At 42.7% G+C, this 17977-nt stretch overlaps 1 protein-coding gene across 1 annotated transcript in view; it reads left to right on the top strand.

Annotated features, from left to right (window-relative positions):
- HLTF (helicase like transcription factor) overlaps positions 1-17977 on the top strand; it is a 202678-nt gene that overhangs the window by 152132 nt on the left and 32569 nt on the right. Inside the window, exons 15-17 of the mRNA XM_073581064.1 lie at positions 1709-1841; positions 2959-3094; positions 12778-12957. Of these exons, the coding sequence (XP_073437165.1) occupies positions 1709-1841; positions 2959-3094; positions 12778-12957 (449 nt within the window). The remainder of the gene's footprint in view (positions 1-1708; positions 1842-2958; positions 3095-12777; positions 12958-17977) is intronic.

The following is a 17977-nucleotide window of genomic DNA, read 5'->3' as shown; positions in this document are numbered from 1 at the left end:
CATCTGTCCTAGCCTTTCTTCAGGCAGGTTCCTTAAAAGGCCAAGTACCAGCTCTCTCTATTCTTTTTCAGAAGAATTTAGCTTCCTGTCCACAGGCTAAAATCTTTCTTCAAGGGGTGGCACATACAGCCCCTCTGTACAGGTCTCCAGTGGCCCCCTAGGATTTTAGCCTGGTCCCGAAAGCTTTGACAAATCACTCCTTTGAACCTCTCCGGGAAGTTTCCATGTCCTTGAAATGGAAGGTGGTATTTCTTGTAGCCATCACCTCGATTAGACGTGTTTCAGAGCTGGTGGCTCTTATGTTGCCCTCCCTTTTTGATTATTCACCAAGACAAGGTTGTTTTGCGGCCTCCCTCTTCATTCCCAAGGTGGTGTCCGCCTTTCACCTGAATGAGGATATAATCCTTCCTTCGTTCGTTCTGCCCCGCTCCAACTCCTCCTCTGGAGCACTCTTTGAATAAGATAGACCTGGTCAGGGCGATAAGGGTCTATCTGGCTTGGACTGCCCCTTTCAGGAAGACAGACTCGCTCTTTGTAATTCCTAATGGTGTGAGAAGAGGCCTGCCGGCCTCTAAGGCTACAATCGCCCGCTGGATCAGAATGGCAATTCTGGAGGCCTACTGCATTAAGAACAAGGTTCCTCCTGCTGTGGTTAAGGCTCACTACCCGGGGGGTGGGCGCCTCCTGTGCAGTGCACAATATGGCATCAGCCATACAACTGTGCAAGGCAGCTACCTGGTCGTCCATTCATACCTTTTCAAGCATCTATAAGGTCCATACCTATGCTTCAGTGGACGCCAGTCTAGGCAGAAGAATTTTGCAGGCGGCAGTGGTGAGCTCTCCGACCTGAATGAAGTTTGTGTTTCTCCCTCCGAGGGGCTGCTTTAGGACGTCCCATGGTTCCTGTATCCCCCAATGAAGCGATAGGAAAAAAAACAGGATTTTTGGTTGCTTACCATAAAATCTGTTTGAGTCTTCATTGGGGGGACATAGCACCCTCCCATGTTTATATTACTTGTTATGAGTATTGGCTTATATGATAATTTCTCCTACTGCTTTCTCGCTAACTGATTGTCCTACAGCCGTTCGGAGAGGTGTATACTGCGGAGGCGGAGTTAACATTTTTTCCACAGCATAGTGTCAACCTCCTAGTGGCAGCAGCACACACCCATGGTTCCTGTGTCCCCCAGTGAAGACTCCGAGAAACAGATTTTACGGTAAGCAACCAAAAATCATGTTTTCAGGCGGCGATAATGCATCTCTAGGCAGCTGTTGCGTGAGGTTGTCTGTCCTGTCGGTTTCCCACCCGGGGGCTGCTTTAGGACGTCCCAAGGTCCTGTTTTCCCAAATGAGGCAAAGGAGAAATAGGGATTTTTGTGTACTCACCATAAAATCCTTTTCTCCGAGCCACTCATTGGGGGACACAGCACCCGCCCTGTTGGCCTGATGGCTTGAGTATGTTCTTTGGTTTGAACTTTTACTTTCATATAAGGTTTATAATCTCCTACTGCTTTGTCACTTAACTGGTTTGAGCTGGAGCCAGTGTGTGGGTACATACTGCAGAGGAGGAGCTAATCTTTTTGTGTTTTTGATAGTGGCAGCAGCATAAGACCCAAGGTCCTTTGTCCCCCAATGAGTGGCTTGGAGAAAAGGATTTTACGGTGAATACACACAAATCTCTATTTTTTAAATGTAATTTTTCTTGCAGCATGACAGCCCACTGCATAAAATAAAATGGTTGAGAGTGGTGTTGGATGAAGGGCATACGATCCGAAACCCAAATGCACAGCAGACGAAAGCTGTTCACAGCCTGGAGGCAGTAAGAAGATGGGTGCTAACAGGTACAAAGTAACTAAAATAGAAATATAAACTTTCTGTGCTGTTAGTATCCCCTGAGTTATTGGACTTTTGAAGATAAATCTGATCTGTTGCCCTCACAAGCAATCCTTGTTGGATGTTATGAAATTAGGACATTTTCATAAAAGGGTTATCTATGTTTAGTGAAACAATTTGTGATTCTTGTATGTTGGAGGAAATTTAGGTAAATGAGTGCAAAGAAAGTGGTGCAGTTACCAATAGCAACCGATCGGATTCATCGTTCATCATAAAACTAGCCTCTGATAGGCAGTTGTCTCTGGTGGGCTGCAGAGGAGGAGTGACCAGCAGGGGAAGAATGAAGCAGAGGGAAACCACAGATCATACTGAGCTTTCCATCAAGTCTCTTGACTTACCTCAGAGCTTTAGCTGCTTTTCATTTTCACAAGGGGTAATCGAAGAAAATGTAGTCCAAACTTTTTTACACATCTTTTCCCATGCTTGGTAATGTGGTTAAGAACTGCTGTTTGGACACATAGCTGGGCTTGGAAAGGAAGCAGCGCTTTGTGTTTGTTTTTTGTTTTTTTTTTTTTTTTTTTATACCCCAAGTTTGGCTGGAGATCATCACATCAGCCTGTGACACTGGGGCAAGGGATCACCAGAAAAGCCTGTGATAAAGGGGCAGGAGATCACCAGAATAACCTGTGCTTACAGATGTTAGATTCTCAACAACAAGTTTTGTTTAATATTTCTATTATTTTGCTTTTTTTCCCCCAGTAATGTACAGTATATAGACTAAAACAAGTGTATTTAAAATTGACAAATTTCACTCAGCGATCAAGTTTCTCGTGCCAGCTTTTCTTTGGTCTCCCAGCAAAGTTTAGCTGCAGCCGTTTTGTGCGTGTGACACGTTGAGCGCTGCGGTGATGTCAGTGTCCACCATATGACTGCTGGCATTACTGATTATTGATCGAGAGCAGCAAGAGAATCACTGATGAGGGATCAACAGATGGTTGGAAAGGGACTTTATTTTAACCCTCATCTATGTGATATATGTATGGAGACAGAAAGCCCCTTTGCTTTTTTTTTTTTTCTTTCCTTTCTGTATTTGGTAATTGACATACTTTGACACTTACACCCCAGGTACGCCTATCCAGAATTCCCTGAAGGATTTATGGTCCATTCTGTCTTTTTTGAAACTGAAACCATTCACCGAAAGAGAGTGGTGGCACCGTACGATTCAGAGACCGGTCACCAGTGGAGATCAAGCCGGATTAAGGTAGAAAAGTGTCAAAAAGTATAACATGTAGAGGTTATTAGACATCAAATGTGTTTTTCTTATGGTCTGCTAAATATGCAGGGTGGGCCATTTTATATGGATACACCTAAATAAAATGGGAATGGTTGGTGATATCAACTTCCTGTTTGTGGCACATTAGTATATGAGACGGGGAAAACTTTTCAAGATGGGTGGTGACCATGGCGGCCATTTTTAAGTCGGCCATTTTGCATCCAACTTTATTTTTTCAAAGGGAAGAGGGTCATGTGACACATCATACTTATTGAGAATTTCACAAGAAAAACAATGGTGTGCTTGGTTTTAACAGAATTTTATTCTTTCATGAGTTATTTACAAGTTTCTCTTTGTTTAAGACCATTGACATGTCGCAGAGGTTAACACGTGAGGAGCGGATAGAAATTATGTTGATGTCTGGTGAACGCAGTACCCGGGTCATTGCAGCAGATTTCAATGCAAGATACCCTACACAAGAAAACCATTCCCATTTTATTTAGGTGTATCCATATAAATGACCCACCCAAAAAAGTTTGCCTCATCACTGTACATAATGTTCTGTGTAAACTGAGGGTCCTGTTCCAATTTTTGTTTTGCCTATTCTGCAAATTCAGCGTGCCGTTCTGGGTCACCAACCATTCCCATTTTATTTGGGTGTAGCCATATAAATGGCCCACCCTGTATATATTGGGAGAAATTATTATTTGATCCCTTGCTGATTTTGTAAGTTTGCCCACTGACAAAGACATGAACAGTCTATAATTTTAAGGGTAGGATAATTTTAATATTGAGAGATAGAATATCAAAAATTAAATCCAGAAAATGACATTGTATAACTTATATAAATTTATTTGCATTTTGCCATGAGAAATAAGTATTTGATTCCTCTGGCCAACAAGACTTAATACTTGGCAGCAAAACCCTTGTTGGCAAGCACAGCAGTCATACGATTTTTGTAGTTGACAATGAGATTTGCGCACATGTCAGGAGGCATTTCGGTCCACTCCTCTTTGCAGATCATCTCTAAATCCTTAAGATTTTGAGGCTGTCGCTTGGCAACTCGGAGCTTTAACTCCCTCCATAAGTTTTCTATGGTATTAAGGTCTGGAGACTGGCCACTCCAGGACCTTAATGTGCTTCTTTTTGAGCCACTCCTTTTGTTGCCTCACCTGTATGTTTTGGGTCATCTGGAATTCCTTGCCTTCGGAGGTGGTGATGGCGAACTCATTTGAGGCCTGGATGTCTTCCAGGAGTGTAATAATATTGTATCTTACAGTTATTAGGTTCTTTAAATGGACGTAGACCTGAGGATTTATTCTGACGGTATATAGGCTGAACTGGATGGACAAATGTCTTTTTTTCGGCCATGCTAACTATCTTACTATGTTACTATGTCTTGCTGGAAGACCCAGCCACAACCCATTTTTAATGTCCTGGCCGAGGGAAGGAGGTTGTCACTCAAGATTTTCCGGTACATGGCTCCATCCATTCTCCCATGGATGCAGTGAAGTAGTCCTGTGCCCTTAGCAGAGAAACACCCCCAAAACATAATGTTTCCACCTCCAAGCTTGACAGTGGAGACAATATTCCTTGGATCATAGGCAGCATTTCTCTTCCTCCAAACACGGTGAGATGAGTTAATGCCAAAGAGATCAATTTTTGTGTCTCATCTAACCACAGCACCTTTTCCTAATCACTCACAGAATCATCCAGGTGATCATTGGCAAACTTCAGATGGGCCTGCACATGTGCCTTCTTGAGCAGGGGGACCTTGCGGGCACTGCAGGATTTTAAACCTTTACAGCGTAATGTGTTACCAATGGTTTTCTTGGTGATTATGGTCCCAGCTGCCTTGAGAGATCATTAACAAGTTCTGCCCGTGTAGTTTTAGTCTGATCTCTCACCGTCTTCATGATCAAGGATACCCCATGAGGTGAGATTTTGCATGGTGCCCCAGATCGATATCGATTGACGGTCATTTTGTATTTCTTCCATTTTCTTACTATTGCACCAAGAGTTGTCTCCTTCTCACCCAGCGTCTTACTTATAGTTTTGTAGCCCATCTAACTTTGTTCAGGTCTATGATCTTGTCCCTGACATCACTAGAAAGCTCTTTGGTCTTGCCCATGTTGAGAGTCTGAGTGATTAGTTGAGTCTGTGGACAGGGGTTTTTTATAAAGGTGACTATGTAAGACAGCTGTCTTTATTGCAGGTAAAGAGTTGATTAGGAGCGTCTAATTTGTCTGTAGGAGCCAGAACTCCTAATGGTTGGTAGAGGATCAAATACTTATTTCTCACTGCAAAATGCAAATTTATATAATTTGTACAATGTCATTTCCTGGATTTTATTAAAATCCTCGAAACAAAAGTTGTTTATTGTGCACAAGTCATTTTACAAAATACATATTATGTATATAATTACAAAAGTAGATAGGCTGGAGAAAAAAATAGCGCAGTAAGATCTTATCATCTTATGCAAAAAAACATTTAAAATTAAGAATAGCAGATTGTGTTAACCTGATCCATAGAATTGTGCTTTTTAACCCCTTCACCCCCCAAGGGTGGTTTGCACGTTCATGACCGGGCCAATTTTTACAATTCTGACCACTGTACCTTTATGAGGTAATAACTCTGGAACGCTTCCATGGATCCCGGTGATTCTGACATTGTTTTCTCGTGACATATTGTACTTCATGTTAGTGGTAAAATTTCATTCAAATAACTTGCGTTTATTTGTGAGAAAAATGGAAATTTGGCGAAAATTTTGAAAATTTCGCAATTTTCCAACTTTGAATTTTTATGCCCTTAAATCACAGACATATGGCACCCAAAAAACTTGATAACTAACATTTCCCACATGTTTACTTTACATCAGCACAACTTTGGAACCAAAATTTTTTTTTGTTAGGAAGTTATAAGGGTTAAAAGTTGACCACATCACATTTGAAGCCACTTTGAGGGGTCTATATGATAGAAAATACCCAAAAGTGACACCATTCTAAAAACTGCACCCCTTAAGGTGCTCAAAACCACATTGAAGAAGTTTATTAACCCTTTAGGTGCGTCACAGGAATTTTTTTTGAATATTTAAAAAAAAAAAATGAACATCTAACTTTTTTTCACAAAAAAAGTACTTCAGGTTCAATTTTTTTTTATTTTACCACGGGTAACAGGAGAAATTGGACTGCAAAAGTTATTGTGCAATTTGTCCTGAGTACGCTGATACCTGATATGTGGGGGGGAACGACTGTTTCGGCGTATGGCAGAGCTCAGAATGGAAGGAGCGCCGTTTGACTTTTTCAATGCAAAATTGTCTGGAATTCAGATCGGACGCCATGTCACGTTTGGAGAGTCCCTGATGTACCTAAACAGTGGAAACCCCCTACAAGTGACCCCATTTTGGAAACTAGACCCCCCAAGGAACTTATCTAGATATGTGGTGAGAACTTTGAACCCACAAGGGCTTTACAGAAGTTTATAACGTACAGCGGTACAATTAAAAAATCATATTTTTTCCACAAAAATGATCTTTTCACCCCAATTTTTATTTTCCCAAGGGTAACAGGACCCTAAAAGTTATTGTGCAATTTGTCCTGAGTACGCTGATACCCCACATGTGGGGGTAAACCACTATTTGGGCGCATGGCAGAGCTCGGAAGGGAAGCAGCGCCATTTGACGTTTTTGGCTGGAATTGAGATCGGACACCATGTCGCGATTGGAAAACCCCTGATGTACCTAAACAGTGGAAACCCCCCACAAATGACACCATTTGGGAAACTAGACCCCCTAAGGAACTTATCTAGATGTGTGGTGAGAACTTTGAACCCCCAAGGGCTTCACAGAAGTTTATAACATAAAAGCCGTACAATTAAAAAATCATATTTTTTCCACAAAAATGATCTTTTCACCCTCAATTCTTGTTTTTCCAAGGGTAACAGGACCCTAAAAGTTATTGTGCAATTTGTCCTGAGTACGCTGATACCCCACATGTGGGGGTAAACCACTATTTGGGCGCATGGCAGAGCTCTGAAGGGAAGCAGCGCCATTTGACGTTTTTGGCTGGAATTGAGATCGGACACCATGTCGCGATTGGAAAACCCCTGATGTACCTAAACAGTGGAAACCCCTCACAAATGACACCATTTTGTAAACTAGACCCCCCAAGGAACTTATCTAATCTAGATGTGTGGTGAGCACTTTGAACCCCCCCAGTGCTTCACAGAAGTTTATAACGCCCGGGCGTGAAAATAAAATATTCGTATTTTTTCCACAAACATGATCTTTTAGTCACCATTTTTTTATTTTCCCAAGGGTACCAGGAGAAATTGGACCCCAAAAGTTGTTGTCCAATTTGTCCTGAGTACGCTGACGCCCCATATGTGGGAGAAAACTACTGTATGGACACACGTCGGGGCTTGGAAGGGAAGTAGTGACGTTTTGGAATGCAGACTTTGATGGAATGGTCTGCGGGTGTCATGTTGCCTTTGGAGAGCCCCTAATGTACCTAAACAGTGGAAACCCCCCACAAATGACCCCATTTTGGAAACGAGACCCCCTAAGGAATTTATCTAGATGTGTGGTGAGCACTTTGAACCCCCAAGGGCTTCACAGAAGTTTATAATGCCCGGGCATGAAAATAAAAAAATCGTATTTTTTCCACAAACATGATCAATTAGTCCCCAATTTTTTCATTTTCCCAAGGGTAACAGGAGAAATTGGACCCCAAAAGTTGTTGTCCAATTTGTCATGAGTACGCTGACACCCCATATGTGGGAGAAAACTACTGTATGGACACACGTCGGGGCTCAGAAGGGAAGCAGTGACGTTTTGGAATGCAGACTTTGATGGAATGGTCTGCGGGTGTCATGTGCGTTTGGAGAGCCCCTGATGTACCTAAACTATTGAAACTCCCCACAAGTGACCCCATTTTGGACACTAGACCCCCCCACGGAACTTATCTAGATGTGTGGTGAGCACTTTGAACCCCCAAGTGCTTCACAGAAGTTTATAACGCTCGGACGTGAAAATAAAAAAATCTTTTTTTTCCACAAAAATGATATTTTTGCCCCCAATTTTTTATTTTCCTAAGGGTAACAGGAGATATTGGACCCCAAAAATTGTTTTGCAATTTGTCCTGAGTAGGCTGATACCCTACATGTGGGGGTAAAACACTGTTTGGGCGCATGTCAGAGCTTGGAAGGGAAGGAGCACCATTTGACTTTTTCAACTCAGAATTGGCTTGAATTGAAATCAGACGCCATGTTGCATGTGGAGAGCCCCTGATGTGCCCAAACAGTGGAAACCCCCAATTCTAACTCCAACCCAAGCCCCAACACACCCCTAACCCTAATCTCAGCCCTAGCCCTAACCGTAATGGGAAAATGGAAATAAATTCCTTTTTTTTTTATTTTATTATTTTTCCCTAACTAAGGGGGTGATTACGGGGGGTTTGATTTACTAATTATGGCAGTTTTTATGTTTGGCGGCTGTCGCACGCTAAAAGACGCTTTTTATTGTAAAAATAGTTTTAGCATCACCACATATTGAGAGCTATAATTTTTCCGTATTTTGACCCACCGAGTCATGTGAGGTCTTATTTTTTGCGGGACGAGTTGACGTTTTTATTGGTATCATTTTCGGGCACGTGACATTTTTTGATCGCTTTTTATTCCGATTTTTGGGACGCAGAATGAACAAAAACCAGCGTTTCATGAATTTCTTTTGGGGGGGTGCGTTTACACCGTTCCGCGTGCGGTAAAATTGATAAAGCAGTTTTATTCTTCGGGTCAGTACGGTTACAGCGATACCTCATTTAGGTCGTTTTTTTATGTTTTGTCGGTTTTATGCAATGAAAACTACTTTATATAAAAAATAATTATTTTTGCATCGCTTTATTCTGCGAGCTATAGCTTTTTTTTATTTTCGCTGATGATGCTGTGTGGCGGCTCATTTTTTGCGGGACAAGATGACGTTTTCAGCTGTACCATGGATATTTATATGCGTCTTTTTGATCGCGCGTTATTACACTTTTTGTTTGGCGGTATGATAATAAATCATTATTTTTTGCTTCGTTTTTTATTTTTATTTTTTAAGGGGTTCGCTAAAGGGGTTAACTAATGGGACAGTTTTATAGGGCCGGTCGTTACGGACGCAGCGATACCTAATATGTGTACTTTTATTGTTTTTTTTTTTTTTTTTTATTATTTTCAAAAAATGGATTTATTTGGGGGAATGTTTTTTTTTTTGTAATTTATTTGGCGATTTTTTTTTTTTTAAATTATTTTTACACTTTTTTTTTTCTTTTTTTTTTACTTTATTAAATAGTCCCAGGTGGGACATCACTGTTCTGTGACAGATCGCTGATCTGTCACATCACAGATCACTGTGACAGATCAGCGATCTGTCACAGGCAGTGCACAAGGCTTCCTCATGCCTGCGCTTTGCAGGCACTGAGGAGGCCAGCTTCCTGCAGGCCCCCGAAGGCCCCCGTCGCCATCTTGGAATCGGGGGCCTGCAGGAAAGGAGCCCCCGGCAGCAGCGCTGCACATTGCGCTGCCGTGGGGGGCTCAGGGAAGCACGGAGGGAGCCCCCTCCCTGCCGATGCTTCCCTTTAACCCCCGGTACACCGCGATCATGTTTGATCGAGGTGTGCAAGGGGTTAACATGTCGGGGGCGGTCCGTGACCGCCCCTGACACATTGTGCCGGGTGTCAGCTGTGATAATCAGCTGACACCCGGCCGCGATTAGCGGCGCTCACCACGTGGGCTCCGCTGATCGCGGTAGACGTACTATCCCGTCCATGGGCATAGGGGCCCAGGTCCCATGGACTGGATAGTACGTCTGATGTCAGGAAGGGGTTAAAGTTGTCCAGCTGCTGCGGATCCACATGTCATCAGACCAATTGCAGGAGAAACCAGGAGAAAATTGTGGACTTGTTCGCACTGCTGATTATAGAAGACTCCAGTTTAAGAAAGTCAAATACTGTATATACTTGTGTATAAGCCGAGTTTTCTTTATCGCTTCATTGGGGGACACGGGTAACCACTGGTGTATGCTGCTGTCGCTAGGAGGCTGACACTAGGCAAGAAAAGGAAAATAGCTCCTCCTCAGCAGTATACACCCACCGACAGGCATAAAGTACCTCAGTTTAAGCTTAGTGTCTAGACAGATTGAGGCCTTGGCGAAGTCAGCCTTTGAAGCAGCTGGCGCCTCCCTCTGCCCCATTTTTGCTTCCACGTGGGTGGCAAAGGCCATGTGTGCCTGGGCAAAGATGCTTTGGCAGTGTATTCTTTCGGCAGCCTCTCTGGATGAGCTGGCCGACTTGGTAGACCAGATTGACCATGCCGGCAAATACCTTGGATGCAGCCAGTTGTTCCGCCAGGGCTTCTAGCAACATCATTTCTATACGCCGCATTCTCTAGTTGAAAGCGTGGAATGGTCTAAAAAGCTCCTCACTAACCTTTCCTTCCAAAATTCCAGACTGTTTGGTTCCAAGCTAGATCAAATCATTTTGGATGCTACCAGCAGAAAGAGCACTTAGCTTCCTCAGTCCAAACCTAAACGTCTTATCAATAGGAAGAGATCGCTCCAGTTTCGTTCCTTTTGCCTTTCTCTTCTTCAGGGACTTCCTCCCAGCAGGACCGCTCTTCCGCCCAAGGGGAAAGGAAGAAGCCATCCTTCAAACCTGCACCACACTGGCGGCCAAAGGGTCGTTCCTCCAAGCACTCAGGGTCCCGCGCCAAGAGGTTCTCCCCCCACCCGGGAATCTCTCCAGGGTGGGAGGCCGGCTTCCTCTCTTCCGGGACGCATGGTTGTCGGTGGTCGACGATGCCTGGGTCAGAGAGATGGTGACTTCCGGTTACAAGATAGACTTTTCTTCCCCCACAGGGGGAATAGCGCACAGTGACAGCTGCTGGCTTCCACCACACATCCTACTTGCCTTCCCTGCGCGCCATCGCTGCATCTCATTCATTCCGGCACCAGCAGCTCTTCCTGCCGAGTGATCACGTGGCCCTGCTCATTAAAGTAATGAATATTTGCGCCTCTCCACTTCCATAGGCGTGGATTGAATGTTCATTACCTTAATGAGGGGCGCCACGTGATTGTGTGGCCGGAAAAGCTGCTGGCGGCCAAACAAGATGCAGCGAGGGCGCGTAGGCAAGGTAAGTAGGATTTTTTTTAAAGGAAAGATGCATACAAGGATAGGGGATAAGGAGCCATTCATACAAGGACAGGGGGAGCCATACATACCAGGATCGGGATGAGGGAACAATGCATACCCGGCTTATACTCGAGCCACTAGGTTTACCAAGTTTTTCATGGCAAAATTAAGTGCCTTGCCTTATACTCAGGTCGACTTATACTTGAGTATATATGGTAGATGACGGTTGGGTCCTTTTTCATAAAGTGCAGAGTGACATAAAAAAAATATATGTCCTAAATAGCAGTATCCTACAGTGGTAGGTATCGCCTAGAGAAAGTGCAGAGTTCTGTACTTCACTTGTAGGAAAAAATGGGGAGAGATCCATGATGCGACCTTGCTGCTTTATATAGTATCAGTCAATGACCATAGCTTTTTTTTATGTCACTCATCACTTTATGGAAGCGGAGGTAACTCATTCTGGAGAAACACAGGCCTCTTTTGGGTACTGCCCTTGTGCGGGTGGAATCAAACACATGGGGCATAACAGAGTAGATAGAGGTGATAACTGGACATTAGGATTTTATTGCCCATTTATGTATGTAATACAGGCAACCCTTCTCTTGGTCGTCAATTTTTCCAGAGAATATTTTTATTTTATTGTAATTATTAAATGTTATGTTTTAAGGCTGGTTTCACATTAGCTCTTTTGTGCGCAGCTCAACGTGCGCAATAGTAACGCCATGCGCACGCCTGCGTTCCCATAGACTGTAATGCGTTTTTTTTTGTTGCATTCCGTGCGCAAGTGTGCGTATGCGGTTTTTTTACAAATTTCTGCGCACCCAAAAATGCAACATGTTGCGTCTGGAGTGCAAAGGCACACACGACTAAAAAACGCATGCGCACGAAAACGCATACGGACGTGTGCAAACGCAAGACCATGCGTAACCCATGTTAAAGATAGGGGCGCATGCGCATGGATGCGCCATAAACACTGCCCACAAAAACGCTAATGTGAAACCACCCTAAGAGAGACACTTTCTATGCTGATTGAATTACTGATATAGCGCCATCATATACCTCAGCGCTTTAAAGATATTGTTAATACTACCGCCATTGGGGTTCACAATCTGCATTCCCTATTAGTATGTCTTTGGAGTGTAGGCGGAAACCGGAGAACCTGGAGTAAACTCACGCAAACACGGGGAGAACATACAAACTCCTTGCAGATGTTGTCCTTGGTGGGATTTGAACCCAGGGCTCCATCACTGCAAATATAGAGTGCTAACCACTGAACCACCGTGCTGCCCGCTGTCCCATACTGCCCACACAAGTAAGGGTCCTTTCTTTCTTGGGAGACATTGTACCAAGGCCAGCGTCTACAAGAGATGTTTAGGAAGTAAATTGCAGGCTGGTCACTTTGTACTCTGACGTTAGAATTTTTTATGCTTAAGTTAAATTCATTAATGTCTTATTGGTTTGTATAAAAAAGTGTTCAGTTGGTTTTATGTTGTTTTTTGTCTTCAGACGTCTTCAAGCACTCATTAAAAGCATCACTCTGAGAAGGACAAAAGCAACGAAAGTCAAAGGGAAACTTGTGCTTGAATTACCAGAGCGCAAAGTTTATGTCCAATATATCAGACTGTCTGCCGAAGAGCGAAAACTATATGAATCTATGCAAAATGAAGTAAAAGATGTTATTGGAAGGTGACGCGTAATGTTCTCAATGTGATACATGTTGATACAATACTGGAACCCCCTCACTTCATTTGGCATCCGTTCTGCAGGGGGTATTTGTAAATAGTGTCTCCTCTTCTGATGTGTTCAGTGTCTGAGGCTGATGCGTGGCCGAATACAGCGCTCTGCCATCTGTCAATAGCAGCAAAGTGGAACAATCCAGCATCTCCAGGAAATGAGGTAATTGTATTAAAACATTATTTTATTGTTAACATAGTTAAAAAAAAAAAAAAAGGGGGGGGGACAAATTAAAAATCAAAACATACAAAGAGATTAAAAGGTCACAGATGTACGCGTTTCGAGTATAACCGCTCTTTGTCTTGACAGTACTAAGAGCGGCGTAGACCTCTTAGTACTGTCAAGACAAAGAGCGGTTATACTCAAAACGCGTACATCTGCCAATAAAACAATATTTTAATATATATACCTCATTTCCTGCGGATGCTGGATTCTTCCATTTTGCTGCTATATTTACACCCAGAAGTCGGTCTGGAGCCTCTGCCTCTGTGCACTGCACCTCAAATCAAGACATTGTTTAACAGTTGGTGAGCTGATATACAGTTAGGTCCATATATATTTGGACAGAGACATTTTTCTAATTTTGGTTCTAGACATTACCACAATGAATTTTAAACAAAACAATTCAGATGCAGTTGAAGTTCAGACTATCAGCTCTCATTTGAGGTTATCCACATTGAAATTGGATGAAGGGTTTAGGAGTTTCAGCTCCTTAACATGTGCCACCCTGTTTTTAAAGGGACCAAAAGTAATTGAACAATTGACTCCAAGGCTATTTCATGGACAGGTGTGGGCAATCCCTTCGTTATGTCATTCTCAATTAAGCAGATAAAAGGCCTGGAGTTGATTTGAGGTGTGGTGCTTGCATTTGGAAGGTTTTGCTGTGAAGGAAACAAGCGGTCAAAGGAGCCCTCCATGCAGGTGAAACAAGCCATCCTTAAGCTGCAAAAACAGAAAAAACCCATCCGAGAAATTGCTACAACATTAGGAGTGGCAAAATCTACAGTTTGGTACATCCTGAGAGAGAAAGAAAGCACTGGTGAACTCATCAATGCAAAAAGACCTGGGCGCCCACGGAAGACAAAAGTGGTGGATAGAATCGTAGAGTTGGAAGGGACCTCTTGGGCCATCTGGTCCAACCCCCTGCTCAAAGCAGGATTCGCTGAATCATCCCAGTCAGATGTCTGTCCAGCCTCTGTTTGAAGACTTCCATTGAAGGAGAACTCACCACTTCTTGTGGCAGCCTGTTCCACTCATTGATCACTCTGTCAAAAAGTTTTTTCTAATATCTGTGTCTCCTCCCATTCAGTTTCATCCCATTGCTTCTAGTCTTTCCTTGTGCAAATGAGAATAAAGTTGATCCTTCTACAATGTGACAGCCCTTTAGATATTTGTAGACAGCTATTAAGTCTCCTCTCAGTCTTCTCTTTTGCAAACTAAACATTCCCAAATCCTGCAACCTTTCCTCATAAGACAGGGTTTGCAGACCGGTCACCCTTCTGGTCGCTCTTTTCTGAACTTGCTCCAGTTTGTTGATGTCTTTTTTAAAAAGTGGTGCCCATAACTGGACACAATATTCCAGATGAGGTCTGACCAAAGAGGAGTAGAGGGATATAATGACTTCACGTGATCTAGACTGTATGCTTCTGTTAATACATCCTAGAATTGCATTTGCCTTTTTTGCTGTTGCATCACACTGTTGACTCATATTCAGTCTGTGATCTATTAGTATACCCAAGTCTTTTTCACATGTGCTGTCACTTAGCCCTATTCCTCCCATTCTGTATATGCTTTTTTCATTTTTATTGCCCAGATGTAGTACTTTGCATTTTTCCCTGTTAAAAACCATTCTGTTAGTTGCTGCACACTTCTCCAGTTTATTTATATCTTTTTGAATCCTCTCTCTCTCTTCTCTAGTATTAGCTATCCCTCCTAGCTTTGTGTCATCAGTAGTGTTGAGCATTCCGATACCGCAAGTATCGGGTATCGGCCGATACTTGCTGTATCGGAATTCCGATACCGACTTCCGATATTTTTTCAATATCGGAATTCGGCATCGGAATCGGAAGTTCAAAGTTGATTGACAGCCTGACGTCATCATGATGCGCGGTGTGTGCGCATCATGATGCGCCGTCATTTCGGGCCTTCCGGGGGTCTCTGCCGGCCTGCCGGGGGGCTGTGTGGACTGCCCGGGGTCTGTACCAGCCTGCCGGGTGGCTGTGCCGGCCTGCCGGTGGTCTGTGCACCCTGTGGGGGTCTGTACCGGCCTGCCGGGGGGCTGTGCCGGCCTGCCGGTGGTCTGTGCACCCTGTGGGGGTCTGTACCGGCCTGCCGGGGGGCTGTGCCGGCCTGCCGGTGGTCTGTGCACCCTGTGGGGGTCTGTACCGGCCTGCCGGGGGGCTGTGCCGGCCTGCCGGGGGGCTGTGCTGATGTCCGGGGGTCTGTGCAAGCATCGTCCGATGGGACTACAAGTCCCATCTGGCGATGCCTGCTACCATGACAGTGATTGACACATTAGCCAATGATGGGACAGTAGTAGTCCCATCATCCGGCTAATGTGTTAAGTGTTAAATGTTAAAAAAAAAAAAAAAAAAAAAATACTACATACATACTACATGCATGCTACATACATACTACATGCTACATACATACTACATATATACTACATACATACTACATACATGCTACATACATGCTACATACATACTGCATGCTACATACATACTACATACATACTACATGCATGCTACATGCATGCTACATACATACTACATGCATGCTACATACATACTACATGCATGCTACATGCATGCTACATACATACTACATGCTACATACATACCACATACATACTACATACATACTACATATATACTACATGCATGCTACATACATACTACATACATACCACATACATCCTACATACATGCTACATACATACTACATACATACTACATGCATGCTACATACATACTACATGCATGCTACATACATACTACATGCATGCTACATACATACCACATACATACTACATACATACTACATACATACTACATGCTACATACATACTACATATATACTACATGCATGCTACATACATACTACATGCTACATACATACCACATACATACTACATACATGCTACATACATACTACATATATACTACATGCATGCTACATACATACTACATATATACTACATGCATGCTACATACATACTGCATGCTACATACATACTACATACATACTACATGCTACATACATACCACATATATACTACATACATACAATACATTCATACAATACATACATAGACATACAGTACATATAACATAGAGTAACATACTTACCAATACTTGTCACATTGTTCCCCGAAGCCATTGTCTTTTCCGGAATAAATATTAACATAACAAACCACAAAAATACTCACCCACGATCCGAAGCAGTCCACGAGTGTGTCCCACGACGATCTTGGGTAGAGAACTGCAGCATCAGATGATGCTGCCGTTCTCTACGGGCTGCAGGAATCCAATGACGGAAGGTAGGTATCCTTCCGCACTGTATTCCTCCGCCACTTAAAAAAAAAAAAAGTCCCTAGTCTCACTTTATGCCATTGCTGCGTGGGAAATTCCCACACAGCAATGGCATAAAGTGAGACTAGGGACTTTTTTTTTTTTTTTAAGTGGCGGAGGAATACAGTGCGGAAGGATACCTACCTTCCGTCATTGGATTCCTGCAGCCCGTAGAGAACGGCAGCATCAGCTGATGTTGCAGTTCTCTACCCAAGATCGTCGTGGGACACACTCGTGGACTGCTTCGGATCGTGGGTGAGTATTTTTGTGGTTTGTTATGTTAATATTTATTCCGGAAAAGACAATGGCTTCGGGGAACAATGTGACAAGTATTGGTAAGTATGTTACTCTGTTATATGTACTGTATGTCTATGTATGTATTGTATGAATGTATTGTATGTATGTAGTATATATGTGGTATGTATGTAGCATGTAGTATGTATGTAGCATGCATGTAGCATGCAGTATGTATATAGCATGCATGTAGTATATATGTAGTATGAATGTAGCATGTATGTAGTATGTATGTGGTATGTATGTAGCATGTAGTATGTATGTAGCATGCATGTAGTATATATGTAGTATGTATGTAGCATGCATGTAGTATGTATGTAGTATGTATGTAGCATGCATGTAGTATATATGTAGTATGTATGTAGCATGTAGTATGTATGTAGCATGCATGTAGTATATATGTAGTATGTATGTAGTATGTATGTAGCATGTAGTATGTATGTAGCATGCATGTAGTATATATGTAGTATGTATGTAGCATGTAGTATGTATGTAGCATGCATGTAGTATATATGTAGCATGTAGTATGTATGTAGCATGCATGTAGTATATATGTAGCATGTAGTATGTATGTAGCATGCATGTAGTATATATGTAGCATGTAGTATGTATGTAGCATGTAGTATGTATGTAGCATGCATGTAGTATGTATGTAGCATGCATGTAGTATGTATGTGGTATGTATGTAGCATGTAGTATGTATGTAGCATGCATGTAGTATATATGTGTTATGTATGTAGCATGTAGCATGCATGTAGCATGCATGTAGTATGTATGTAGTATATATGTGGTATGTATGTAGCATGTAGTATGTATGTAGCATGCATGTAGTATATATGTAGTATGTATGTAGTATATATGTAGTATGTATGTTGCATGTAGTATTTATGTAGTATGAATGTAGCATGTATGTAGTATGAATGTAGCATGTATGTAGTATGCATGTTGTATGTATGTAGCATGTAATTTTTTTTTTTTTTTTTTACATTCAACACATTAGCCGGATGATGGGACTATTACTGTCCCATCATTGGCTAATGTGTCAATCACTGTCATGGTAGCAGGCATCGCCCGATGGGAGTTGTAGTCCCATCGGACGATGCCTG

The sequence above is a fragment of the Dendrobates tinctorius genome, unplaced genomic scaffold, assembly GCF_039654945.1.
Source record: "Dendrobates tinctorius isolate UK_male_01 unplaced genomic scaffold, ASM3965494v1 ptg000069l, whole genome shotgun sequence".
Taxonomy (NCBI): domain Eukaryota; kingdom Metazoa; phylum Chordata; class Amphibia; order Anura; family Dendrobatidae; genus Dendrobates; species Dendrobates tinctorius.
The sequence above is the reverse complement of the archived record's forward strand: the minus strand, read 5'-3'. Positions and strand labels throughout refer to the sequence as shown.